The following is a 12,476-nucleotide window of genomic DNA, read 5'->3' on the forward strand; positions in this document are numbered from 1 at the left end:
AGTGGTTACTAGGCGAGGTAATTTTTTTCTAATGTTTTTTTTTCTAATTTTTTTTCTAAAGATTCTATAGTAATCAAAGGAGAAGAAAATGACAAGATATTCAACTTCTTTGGATGTGTGTGGAGGCCAAGCTTCCATCAACCTGCTCTGACTTCAGACGGTTCTATTTCCATGGGGACTGGTAGCTCTCCCTTGGTTTACATGAAGATGCAGACAATGGTGCTGGATTACAAACACAATCCAAACTAACACAAAGACAACTAGGCTTAGTGGATGTAAATTCTTTTTGAAGTTAGAGATTTCCTTTTACAGAATTTAGTATGTAACATTAAAAAAGCAAACTTTGTAGCATAACGACACGCGTAAAAGAACCACCATTAAATAGGACATCAATAGCTATACGTACATTCTCTATGAGACAATATATGTACAGACGTTGAAAGCTGTGGAAATGCAATAAAGAGCACAACACATTTTGGTCACTTTATTAAATGACATTAAATAGTTTAAGTTTCAACTACTAAACAGCACTTTGAATGGTGAAAACACAGATAGTATATTGTCATACTTGAATGCTTTTCTTTAAAAACACAATTCCAGTCCTTATATATATTACAAAACAGCCTTAAAGGAAGAAGTGACATCTTTTCTACAGTACTTAAGATGCTCAATACAGAATCGAAAAGCAGTCTAACAGAAACAAAGGCAAGTCTTCACAGCTGTATGATTTCAGCAGCCAAAGCTGGATGATGGACTGAAACATTACTATACAACTGGGACAAAACATATACAATACCACAATATACTAAGCAAAAACGCTTTACACCCAAAGAAATAAAACAGGTTACAAAATGTGGAGAATTTAGCAGGCAAAACTGTATTACAAGCAACATTTTAAATGGTTATTTTTAAGCCATCGCAACTATTTAAAACATCTAAAACAAATATAAAAATGAGCCTTTTTAGTATTTTACTGTGATTTTCTGTCTTTAAACATTTGTTAAAGCTTGATGTTATACTCAAAGTACATATTATGTAGCTAAAATGTCAAGTGAGAAGAATATGCAAAGTGGTCCAATTTTCTTCAAACCCTCATATCCAATGAATCCTTCTACGTGTTATTATTTAAGCCATAGTTTCAACTATGTTGAAAAAAAATATAGAAGGCTGCCTCAAATTTCCCATCTATGTCTTTGAGCAAATAATTAGACCATGTTGAAAACCCCCAGGTCTCGTAAATCAGGTTTAAAGTATTCTGGATCTATAGAAATACCAACTGATAACAGATGGTCGGTTTACTGCCTTCAAATATTTATAAATCTTGCTTTCTCGTTTCATCAAAAGTAAATGCACATCTGAACCCCCCCCAATTAAATAAATCTTATTATATGGCTAGCATAATATCCAAATATATGATATTTGTTAACATCTCACCATGAGGGTGGGGGCGAGGGGGAGAGGAAGTTGGAGTGGTAGTAAGAAATGGGCTGAGGGTGTTTTCAGCCATTTTACACGACCAAATCTTATAAATTCTTTATCACAAACCTAGTGCTTTATAGATGTTTTTTCACTAGTTCTTTTAAGGTACAAATGGAACTCTCTTATCATCCAAACAACTCACAACCATTTTCAAGAATGCTTATTCAAACCCAGTGCTACCTAGAGCAAATCCTCCACCCAGCTTTCTATTTTTGTTCTGGGATTCCTTCGCTGTTTCTACTTACTCACTACCTGTTATATCACCATCTCAAAAATGGTTTTGCCATGTTGAGTTGACTCCCTCTGTCTAATCGCCTTTCAATTTAGAAATTCAAGTAACCAAATTATATATGAATAAGTTATGGTTCATTTTTATAAACCTAGCTTGAGAAAAAAAAGACAATGTCATGATTTTCTAGTAAAACTTTGTATATCAGATAAGGAAACACCAATCAGAAAAATGCCTCCCTAATCTAAACTAAAAGTAACCCACCCAACCCCCAAACTTTGAAACATCATTTATTTAAGAAAATGTAGGGTCATCAGGAGAAAAGAACACCATTATGAGGGCAAAGGAGAAGAGAATGGAAACCAGTGATCCTTATCTAAGAGGAATTATTTCACAATACTGACACCACTGGGAACTGTTGAATCACATTCCTCACGTGAACTTAAAGTCAGCAATGGTTCTGCCATTTTGATGTTGTTTTATAAAACAGGGTGTGAACTTAACCACATTTTAGCATTAACCTCCTTAAAAAATGCTAGAATTTGATTTTCGTAGTCCACATCCCACTGCCAGCAACAGGATGAAGTACTAGCACCGGCACCAAGCAGTTAAGAGATGTGCTTTATATTAGTGCCAGGAGAGAAAAATTCGCGTGTGGAAGATAATCCACAACCCTGAAATTTTACCAGTAATTATTTCAGCACATAGAACTGAAAATTTTTTAAAATGGCAGAAAGACTAGAGAAGAAAAAAGAATTCTCTTCTCAGGCTGTACTTAAGGCTGTTTATACAATGCTAAGATAAATGCAAGACTCCTCCCCGTTGTATAGCAGTAGTATTTAAGAATATTGCACACAATTCTGTGTCAAAGATAACCTTTAGTTTCTAACATTTCAATCACAGAGATGATATATAGCAGGAGCCCAGTTTCGGATTTCAATCAAACGAAAATCAAGACCATTTCAATTACTTTAGTCAAGAAATGGATTAAGTACAAAAGTATCTAATAGCTTGAGGAATCAACTCTAGAACTCAGCTGTGTTTTTATCTGTAAAGAATGAATATATAAATCTGTATTCTTTCCTAAAATCTGTAATTTCATGGTTGCTAAAAGCAGGCATAAAAGTTGAGAGAGGAAACCTGTGGAGCTGTTACTGTAGGGAAAAACTTGTTTTCACTGAAAACAATTTGTATTATCTTCTGTACTCAATGTGTGTAAGAAGATTCTAGGCAACATCACTGACAAATGTCAGGGAGAAATGGTATGCCCTATTAAAAAAAACTTTTAAAAACTAATATGGAAAATTGGCATTTAAGGGGACCAAACTATTTATACAGTTGAGTTCTGTTAAGTCATTGATTCCTAAAAAAATAAAAGATCTTTTCATGATTTTAACAATCCTTTAAACTTCCAGTGCAAAATCACATTGATTTCCCTTGGGAAGGCCCTGGATTTTTGCTTCTCATTGGGGGTGGTGCTCGCTGTAATGGTGGGGGCTGCATACCACCAGCCACTGACTGATACATCCCTCTCATATCAATCTGCTGGTAGTTAGAAGGGTTCATGATTAAGTTTGGAGGTTTTGGCATCATGAGGTGGCCCAATGCTGCTTGCTGGTAAGTCAATTGTTGCTGCTGCTGCTGATTGTACTGCTGTTGGAGCCTTCTGTTCATCAGTATCCGTTGAACACAACTGATTAACTATAGAGAGGAAAGGGAGATGTTAAAAGTGCATGACCTGTCCCAAAGCAGTAAGTACTATATCTGAGTTAAAATCCATTTGTTAAGGGGGTACTGTACCAAGAGTAAAGCACATGATTATTTTCATCACCATTACTAATTCGGTGGTATTCACAGGACCAATATTGAACAAACCAGTTAGTAACACCATTTAGGACTAACTTCATTTAGTGATCGCACTACTGTTTTGCAAGCAGCTTTCAGGTTAGTTGTCATAGTAGGCTGTCCTACACTGGATTAATCTCAAATAATATTTATGACACTTTTTAATGAGGTCTCCTTTCTTTACCATTCATTTGAATATTTCACATGATGACAGACCTATACACATTTAAAGTGACAAATACCCAATAGAAAAGCATACTTGCAGTGGGAATGATTACTACCCGTAATGTCTCAAATTTCCCAAGATAATTTAAAACTACACCAACTCTGTGGTGCTTTCGAAGTATAATTCACATCACAGAAATTGATTTTGTGGTGTCAAGAGTTGAAATTTCCCCATGGAAGACAGATGGCTGACAAAGGAGAATGCTGGAAAAGATGAGTCAAAATCCTAGAACATGCGAGAGCTAGTCTTTTTAAAGAATTATATAACTTGGCAGGAACTTGTGATATATGGTCATATTACCCATAGTTTACCTTTTACTCGCAAACTACATTTGAAAATAACCTGTTAAAAATGGTAAATGTAGTACAATACTAGCAAAGATCACTATTTAGATATGTACCATATGTATAAAAAAAGAAACATAGCATATATAAGATTCAAGGAAACCCATTTTGTAAGTTGCTACTTTATAACCAAATACATTATCTTTATTTGACATTACAGGTTTCTTGACAAAAGTTCATCTAAGAAAATCCAATAACCAGAGAGGGGCTGGTCACTGACACAGACAACACAAAAAGACCCTTATTATAAATTCAAGAAAATTCTTACCATCTGTTGTTTTGTCAATACGTCATTATAGATGGCTTCTCTTCGTTTCACATCAAGCTCCTGGCTGGCTTGTCTACTTAATGCTAATGCTTGAACTTGGGTCTCTGAGAGATTCATGTTTTCCTTCCACTAAAAAAATTATGCATTTATTTATGAACATGGGAGTTGAACACAAAGAAAGAAAATGTATATTCTTTACATTTTTATATAATAAAAATTATATTTTCCTTTGAAAAAAAGAAAATGAAAACTTCCACTTATTCCTTATTGCAGTAGGTTTGGAGAAAAATAATTCAGGGACTAAAAGAAATTCAGGATTTCTAAATTTTTAAAAACGTTTCCTTTTTAAAAGAACATAATGACAAAAAATAAGACACTAAGTTGTCTACTGTTTGTAAATGATAATTAAAACGCTTATATATACTGTACACATGTCTACAGGTGACTGATTCCTCAATTTTTAGAATTAACTCTTTTGTGCCAACATCTCTATAAAAGTAATTATTTGGCATTAAGTTAGTCAGTATTTTACTATTATAAATCAAGTTACAAGAATCATGTTTTGCCCACAGACATAGGGAACTAAATCAGAAAGTAACTGAGGACAAATAAAAGGAGCCGCACAAATTGGAGGCGGGAGAAGGACAACTGACAACTAACTTACAACAGCTGAAATGATATCTTCCAGAGGCTGAATCCTGACTGCTGTCACACTGTTCGTTGCTTCCACAACTTTTTCTCGCCCTTGATTAATGAGATCCTAGAAGAATGCAAGAAGCAAGTTAGACATGGCACGCACAAGACAGTACAGTTTTAAAGTCCAGGGACCCTTCCTTTTGTTAGCTTACAGAAGTCTATTTTAAAACTTTAATCCAGAAGGACAACAAAATTCAGATTCCATAAACAGAATAAAAGTCATGGAAGGCCAAAAGGGGCTTTTTAGGAAGACAAAAGTTTGGGTTTTATTTTACCAATAATGCTCCAGAATCCATAATCACATTTTAAAAAGAAAATCAAAGATTCAATTACATTATTAAATGGTTAATATGATAAAATCTAATCCTAAGTATTAAATTCATGATTAACTCTACTTTGAAACCACTTGTTTCATAATACTTGGCACTATCATATACTTGATGGTACATCTACATTCCATAAGAATATAGACTGATGTATTTATACTCCTTCAAACATTAAGCAAACAATCTGTTTAATCAAAATATTTTACCAAAGAATATGCTCTTTTCCTATTCACTTGGTCAGCTGTCCTACTTCCGGCTAATTAAAACAATTCAAATTATAATAATTCAAGGCCTGATCCTTTTTGGTTATGTTGGTTCAAAAAGGTCAGCTAATAAAGGTTTCTTGGTCTATGCAGAAGTGATTTTTTGGGAGAATGTGATATTCTTGCAGAGAGAACCAAGAACAGAGCACTTGAAATTGCCTTTAGTTTACGTTAAACTACTTTTGTACTTCAACACTTACCTCCAGCTGTTGATTACTCATGGCTGACAGGGCTCCCAAATTGAAAGGAATATAAGGAGTCTGAGAGCTGAAACCGACAGGGGGTAAATTGGTCCCAGTTGGTATGTTGAAACGCATGGTCAGGCCCTAAAAAAAAAAAAAAAAAAAGTACTTTCCACATTGTGATTTCAAACTAGAAATTCTACATCACCTACTAATTTAGAAAAGAATCCACAGTCTCAGATCTAGGAAATTATTAACACTCTTCTACACACAAACAAAACACACTTTTCGTGACCTGAAACCAAGATCTTATTACACAGAAGGATTTAACCCCTGAAGGTTTACTCTTTTTTCTAAAAATTCTCACAGAAAGTGGCTAAGAATTCTAACACCACATTAATGTTAAAGAAATCTGGCATAATGAGTTAAGAGTTTAAAAAGGATTCAGGTGTTAAGAAGATAATGTTTCCCATGCTTAGGCTTACTTTGGTTTAAGTGGATTTGTAGCTAAAACAGACATGATTATTATTTAAAATAAAGTTGCTGCTGGAAATTGACATTAATGTCCAATAATGGAATATTTGGGGGTTCTGATACGCAGTCTAAATTTCGCTTTTATAGTATATGTGGCTAAAGTAATATTTACTCCTACCTCCAAAAAGCTCTTCTGTTTGTTACATGTTATGTTCAACAAGGGTGATGATGTGGCTTCACTGTCATGCAATGTCTCAATTTCCTAAGTGCTCAGGAGAAATGGGGCCAAAGCCTGAAAAGTTTCTTATCTGGGGACTATTTCCAAAGATTGCTCAGTGCTCTTTCCAATAACTAATATAAATGAAAAAATTAAAAGGTATTTTGAATAAACTACCTTCTTCTCGGCTTCATACTCAGCCCACGCTGCTTTTCTTTCCTCTTCAGTCAGTTCTTCTTCTTCTTTGTGATCCAAAAGAGAATCATGTTCATGATATCCCACTATGTGTTCTTTATGTATCTGAAGAAGTTCTGCAAGTATGGTATCCTGTTCAGAGGTTGAAATAATAGAAAATTATTTTCTCTCCACAACATATCTCTGTAATTCTATGATCAACTGTTCGATTTAAAAATGAAACATTTGACAAACTTCATAGGTAGTTTGCCTATATTCACTCATTCATTAAGAAGATAATGTTTCCCAACAACATAATATGCCTGCCTAGTACCCAGGAACTATGTAGTATCCCCTTATTTATACACCTTGAAAACCGGCCATTAGGAATAATATTTAGTATTACTTATAATTGCCACCCCCTGCAAAGGGAGACTATGCCTCATATTATGTTCCTAAGTGGGCACTTTTGACTAGTTTTGTATCCAGCCCTTGGTGACACAGGCTGAGTGCTATAGACAACTGGGACTTAAGACTTTGTCCTTTTGGGGTGCACAACATCCTCCACAGACAACACCAGAAAGGTCTGATTTGGAAACCCTACTAAATGAAGTGGACTTGGCCTTAAACTCACCTGTAGATTTAAGGAACTGAAATAGTCCTTTAGACCGAAATCTGAAACACCCTAGTCTGAGAAGCAGAAGATGAATGCTATCACAGGGTTATAGAATTGGAGGCCAATGGCCTTTGGTTTAAGATACCTTCTCCAAAGAATGGCAGCTACCATGTATTTACTACTTTCATCCTTTCTTCGCTTTTTTAATGGCGTTAGTCTAGTAGGCATGGTTCTACCTTTGTGAATGAATGTTATTGCAAGTTTTGCCCTATCTTCAACCCTCACTGTTGACATAAAAGCCAGTTGACTTTTTAATCTGTGTAAGTCAGCAATCTATGTATTTATACCACAATACATAACACGTTACAGCTTCACCTAAGTCCATCTGCCATAATCAATGTGACAATGCTCTCTGTCTGATAACACGGCTATTCACATCCCTGGACTATGGTCAGAGGAGATTCATCAGACACTCAATACATATGCGGACCCTTCTGCATATCAAGTATTTACAATTTAAGTTCTGATACCATTCCCTCCTTCTGATTTGGATTTTAATATTTATAACCTTTGAATCACAGAGGCCAGTCTGTAGACTTAGTTGACACCTCATTTACATGGCTGCTTGTTTTCAGACAAACCTTTAAGACCCAAGATGCTATTTCTGATCGCTTAGCTCCATTCTAGTTTCTTCATCACACTTTGCTAATAGCACCCACATCTTCAGTGATCTCTTAATGAGGTCAAGCATCATCAGCTTTCTTTTTGATTGAGGTTTTTCTCTTTCACTTTGTCATTGCTGATGGGTGTTTTGGTTTTCTGTGTATGAAATCCAGGATAGGTAAATTCATTCAAACTAAATGAATGAATAATGTCCTAGGGACATGGCAAAGGAGTTTAGGGGGTCTTACCAACAATGAGTACAAGAAAGAAGAAATGCTCTAAAGTTGACTAGGGTGACGATTGCACAACTCTTACTATGATTGAATTGCACGATATGTAAATTATATCGATAAACTATTAAAAAAATAATATATGCAACCTACATGGAAAGAAGCTTAATGTTATTAGTCACTATGCACACAAAACAAAACCAGTTGTCAATGAATTGATTCTGACTCAGGGCAGCTTGAATGTGGGTACAGTAGAGGTGAGATCCAGACATTGCCAGGCTTTTCTTCAGTTAGTAGCTGCAGGAGTAACTGTTTGTACCACTTAGGGACTCCGAGCACTAGGCATTAGGGAAATGCAAATTAAAACCTCATTAAGAAGGCATTTTTAAAAGGGGGTGAGAAATAACAAATACGGGCAATGATGTAGAGAAATTGGAACCCTACCCATTGTTGGTGAAAATGATAAAACAATCAATGTGGAAAATAATTTGGGGTTTCCTCATAAATTTAAATACAACATAGGACCCAGCAATTCCACTCCTGGCAATATATCCAAAAGAGATGAAAGTAGAGATTCAAGCAGACACTTGTACACAGCAGCATTATTCACTACAACCAAAAGGCACAAACAACAAGTCAAATATCCACCAACAGATGAATAAACAAAACGTGGTACATATAACCAAAAAAAAAAAAACCCCAAACAAACAAATCAAAAACCCCTGCAAGATACTATTACAAGTAACCATAGAAGAATATATTATATTAATGGATAAAAAGACTTAACACATTGTTAAAATGTTATTACCCAAAGCAACCTATAAATATGATACCAGATCCCAGCATTATTCTTTAAAGGGACTGACAAACTACGAATCACCAATTACATATGGAAATGAAAGAAACCCAGGATAAACAAAGGACTATTAAAGATAAATAAAGCAGTAGGCCTCTCACTTCCCAATCTCAAAACTTACCACACAGCCATGGTAGTCAAAATTGTCAGGTACTTGTACAAAGAGAGATCAATGGAACAGAATATAAAACCCTAAAAATAAATCCATCCACAGACAACTGATTTTTGAAAAGGTGCAAAAACACATTAAATGCGAAAGAAATAATCTCTTCAACAAGTGGTGCTGGAAAAATTATATTTCTATTTGTAGTAGAATGAAACAAGATCCAAACTTCACTCCATGAACAAAATGCATTTAAGATGGATTAAAGACCTAAATGTAACCCTAGAACTCTGAAGATTATCAGTGAAAAACACACTGGGATAAACTGGAAACTCTTATGTACCTCACAAGATTTCACCAGGGACCAACCTCTAAACTCTATAGAAAACTCTAACATCTCAATAAGAAAAAAGTGAATAACCTAATTTTTAAAATGGGCAGAGGACATGAAATAAGACATTCAGGTGGCCAATAAATATGAGAAAGAAAAGACTAACAATACTTTTAAGAGCCCTAATGGGAAAGTATGCCTGAAAATATGCACCTAATAAGCCACATTGGCCTGAGTTGCTGCACACCCCCTGGGGACCTAAGCCAAATGCCATAGAGCACTGGGCATTGAAACTTGGTTCTTCAAGGCACAAAACATGCTTGCAAGTCCATACCAGAGGGATTAATTGTGGAAACTCCGCTAGGTGACTTAGCCTCTACCTCAACCACTCCTATAACCTGAGGATTTAAGACTGAAATTACATGGTGTGTGAAGAAGCAGATGATAGCTATACCAAGAGTGTTGAACTGTCAGTGGGCCGACCAACACTGCCTTAGTACATCAATTCCCTACTTGCTATATTAAGATGTATTATTCTGGCAGACCCGTAACTGACATTGTCAGCGAATATTATTGTACATTTTGCCTGACAACCAACTTCATTGTTTGTAACAAATAGCATCCATCCATGTAAAGATCTATCTTGTACAAGTGAATAACCTAGGTATTGCAGTAAGTAGTTAGCCTGCACTGGTTCATTCTCCCTCTCTCAACAGTATTTTAAGAATTAGTACCATGGGCTCAATCAATAACACTATAAACAGAAGTTCCTTATGCTTGAGGAATGATCCATAAGCTTCTGTACAATAAATGAACAAACATATCTCTAAGGTAAACCAGAGGCAGCTAGACTGAGGAACGGATTTTGATCTTGCACAATCTCCAATCTAAGAACAATTAGTTCTATACACGTGGCCCTGCATGACACTTGCCCTCATGAAGGAAACACAGAAGACATAAGAGCTATAGAAAAGTGTGGTGAAGAAATTAGATGGCTATCAGAAAGAATAGTGTCTGGAGTCTTAAAGGCTTGTTTCCAGATGTGTTAGTCTGGGTATTTTTGAGAAACAAATCCACAGAAACTCATGTATAAGAGAGTTTTACATAAAGGTTAAGTGCGTATCAAGAAAGCATCCCAACCCAGTGCTGCCCAAGCCCACAAGTCCAACAGTAACCCATATGTCTGACACCAATCCACAAAGTCCTACTCCATCTCACTAAACACACGCAATGATGCCGACTGCAGGAGGAAAGCTGAGTCAGTGAGCGTGTAAGCATCTCAGTGCTGGCAGGCGTCTCCACACGGTGCTCCAGCACCCAGGGCTGCATCAGGGTAGGTCCATGCAGCTTCTCTTCGGGGATGTCTTGCAGGAAGTGAACCTTGCCAGGTGAAGCAGGGAACTGGCTAAGGCAGCAGCACCCTGGTCCGACCATCAGAAAGCAAGAGACCCGAGAACTAGAAAGGCAAGACTCATGGAGCCATTTATCCCTCCACTCTTCAATTAACCCCACATGTGTTTATCAGCCAGGTTGGTACAATAAACTAACTACCTCACCAGACAGTCGTTTAAGTAAGATGACAACTAAGTCCAATGGAAGAAGCATACCAACATCTGAGAGGCAAGGATTGTAAATGATATAATCCAAAGCTAAAGGAGAGAACAGTATCAGAGCTTAAATTGTGAGATTCCGGTTGGCAGAAGTCTATGGATGAGAGCAGAAGCCCCAAATACATTGAGATCTATACAGGAAATAAGCCTGGTGATTTCCTTCTCACCATAATTGAGGGATGGGAATAAACTGGTTATCAAACAAACAAATAAAAATAAGTTATTTGAAAGATATGGTTTTTGACAGCTATTGTCTTACTGAATCCTGGAGGAAAACAAAATTCTGTCAATTATCCTGGTTGAGAACTTCTCCTAATGATATAAGACTATGATGTTAATTTGAAAAAGCCACTCAAAATTTTGCATATGAACCAACCTGAGAGGAGACAGCCAACATATACTTTGCACTGGAGAAAAATCAGTAATAATATGCACATCGTTTGTCTTCCCTAAAGAAAACATCAGAACTGAAAATAAGGGGGCTGGGGGACCAATATATTATATTTTAGAGTACACATTTTGGGGGAAAGTAATGAAAGCTATCAGGAACCAACTATCCTTATGTGTCTATAAATACAAAAAATGAAAAGAACAAGTATATGTTCTCAATAAAAATGTGCAAAGGAGAGACGAAAAAGTTGACACTGACCTTTATAAGACAAATATTATAAGAAAGAAATTAGATATACTATATCAAGGGATTTGTGATTTCCCCCCTTATACAGTTTATGGGTACGCTTAAAACTTCTAATAGCTTTCTCTAATGTGTAAGTGGAAAGATTTTTATAGGATAATATTTATTCCAGTCCCAACTAAGCAGATGTTACATAAAAAACATTCCTTATTTTTAAAAAAAGAAAAATGCTTGCAATCACTAGCCATCCGACAGATGGAAGTCAAAACTAATGATGAGATACTACATTATATCAGCATTGATAGCAAAGTGAAAAACAAAAGGAGAGAAAATAACAAACACTAGAGAGTATATGGACAAACTGGAATCCTTATATACCACTGGTGGGGCTGTAAAAAATACCGCCACTGTGGAAAATCGTATGGTGTTTCCTGATACAATTGGAAATAGAAAGACCACACAACCCAGCTATCCCTTTACTTAGTATATACCCTAAGGAAATAAGAAGCCTAGCATGAACAGTTGAATGCACACCCATGTGAGTCACACCACGATCCACAATGCCAAGAAGACACCAGCAGTAAAAGAATGACTAAACTTTGGATGTGCATACAGTGGCACATTACTAAGCAACATTAAAGAATGTTGATGTATTTGTGGAAAAGGTCACAATATGGATGTTAGTAGAGGGCATGATGCTGAGTGAATTA

General features: G+C 36.0%; 1 protein-coding gene across 5 annotated transcripts in view; it reads right to left on the minus strand.

Annotated features, from left to right (window-relative positions):
• Window positions 1–471: 471 nt before the first annotated feature.
• ATRX (ATRX chromatin remodeler) overlaps window positions 472–12,476 on the minus strand; it is a 241,168-nt gene continuing 229,163 nt past the window's right edge. For all 5 annotated transcript variants that reach the window (XM_075539142.1, XM_075539143.1, XM_075539141.1 and 2 more), the window contains 5 exons: window positions 6,727–6,876; window positions 5,877–6,002; window positions 5,056–5,151; window positions 4,392–4,520; window positions 472–3,409 (listed from right to left, as the gene is read on the minus strand). In XM_075539142.1, coding sequence (XP_075395257.1) covers window positions 3,131–3,409; window positions 4,392–4,520; window positions 5,056–5,151; window positions 5,877–6,002; window positions 6,727–6,876 — 780 coding nt within the window. In that variant the 3' untranslated portion in view covers window positions 472–3,130. The remainder of the gene's footprint in view (window positions 3,410–4,391; window positions 4,521–5,055; window positions 5,152–5,876; window positions 6,003–6,726; window positions 6,877–12,476) is intronic.

The sequence above is a fragment of the Tenrec ecaudatus genome, chromosome X (genome assembly GCF_050624435.1).
Source record: "Tenrec ecaudatus isolate mTenEca1 chromosome X, mTenEca1.hap1, whole genome shotgun sequence".
Classification (NCBI taxonomy): Eukaryota; Metazoa; Chordata; class Mammalia; order Afrosoricida; family Tenrecidae; genus Tenrec; species Tenrec ecaudatus.